General features: G+C 21.9%; 1 protein-coding gene across 1 annotated transcript; it reads left to right on the top strand.

Moving 5' to 3' along the window:
• Nucleotides 1-172: 172 nt before the first annotated feature.
• On the top strand, nucleotides 173-919 carry LOC126910082 (uncharacterized; the record flags this gene model as incomplete). Its single annotated transcript, XM_050692476.1, has 4 exons — nucleotides 173-454; nucleotides 515-589; nucleotides 665-745; nucleotides 845-919. Coding segments are annotated over exons 1-4 (502 nt in total), but the record flags the coding sequence as incomplete, so codon positions are not given.
• Between the last annotated feature and the right edge of the window lie 51 nt (nucleotides 920-970).

The raw sequence follows: 970 nt of genomic DNA, 5'->3' as shown, positions 1-970 counted from the left end.
CAATGAACATCCAAAGAAAACATTGTGTTATTTTAAGTGACGTTCTAACATATTTAAAGGAAAATGAAAATTTAAAAAAATTTATTCCTTTGAGTATTGATAATTATTCTATTAATGCAGCATTATTTAGAATTAGGGAAATTATGTTAAGNTAATGCAGCATTATTTAGAATTAGGGAAATTATGTTAATAATGAATTTAAAACTTGAGAAAAATACAAGATTTTGTAAACTAATATCTTTAGATTTATTTTCATTGTGGAATTTATGGAATATAGAATTCAACACATTAAACTTTCTAGGAAAATATCAAGAACTATTCATTTTTCTTAGTGACAAAATTAATGATTTAATCTTAACGACAATTTGTAAAAAGTACATCGAACTTGGATTTAAATTTGATTTGAATACAAGTCAGACATTATTACCTAGTCCACCTAACAATGACAACCAAGGTATTGTTATTGAAACAATATAAAACTGAATTAAAATTATTTTTTTATGAACATGTTTAGATACTACACAAAATCCAATAAATATGATACAATATGCCAATGAAGTAAATGCGATGAAAAATATTGTACAAGAATGTAAAGTTTTAATTATATAGTATTCTACATATATTTTAATTTAAATTGAGCTTAATAGTATTTTAATATTTTTAGATATTATACAATACAAAAATTCTATAAATTTGGTGCAACCTACCAATGAAGTAGATAAACAGGATGGAATTAAAAAAGATGGTAATTATTTTATAATAAACAAGTGTACTTTTATTTATTTATAATATGTTATTAAAAAATCTAAAACTTAATAAACTATTTTTATATTAACAAATTTAGATACCACTCAAAATCCAATAAATTTGTCAGAACATACCAATGAATTAAATGCCCTAGAAGATATTCAACAACATGGTAAATCTAGTTTTTAATATTAATTGGGTTTAAATTGAGCTAAAAAACATA

Source organism: Daktulosphaira vitifoliae, unplaced genomic scaffold, assembly GCF_025091365.1.
Source record: "Daktulosphaira vitifoliae isolate Bord-2020 unplaced genomic scaffold, ASM2509136v1 Scaffold_4028, whole genome shotgun sequence".
In the NCBI taxonomy this organism is placed as follows: Eukaryota; Metazoa; Arthropoda; class Insecta; order Hemiptera; family Phylloxeridae; genus Daktulosphaira; species Daktulosphaira vitifoliae.
The sequence above is the reverse complement of the archived record's forward strand: the minus strand, read 5'-3'. Positions and strand labels throughout refer to the sequence as shown.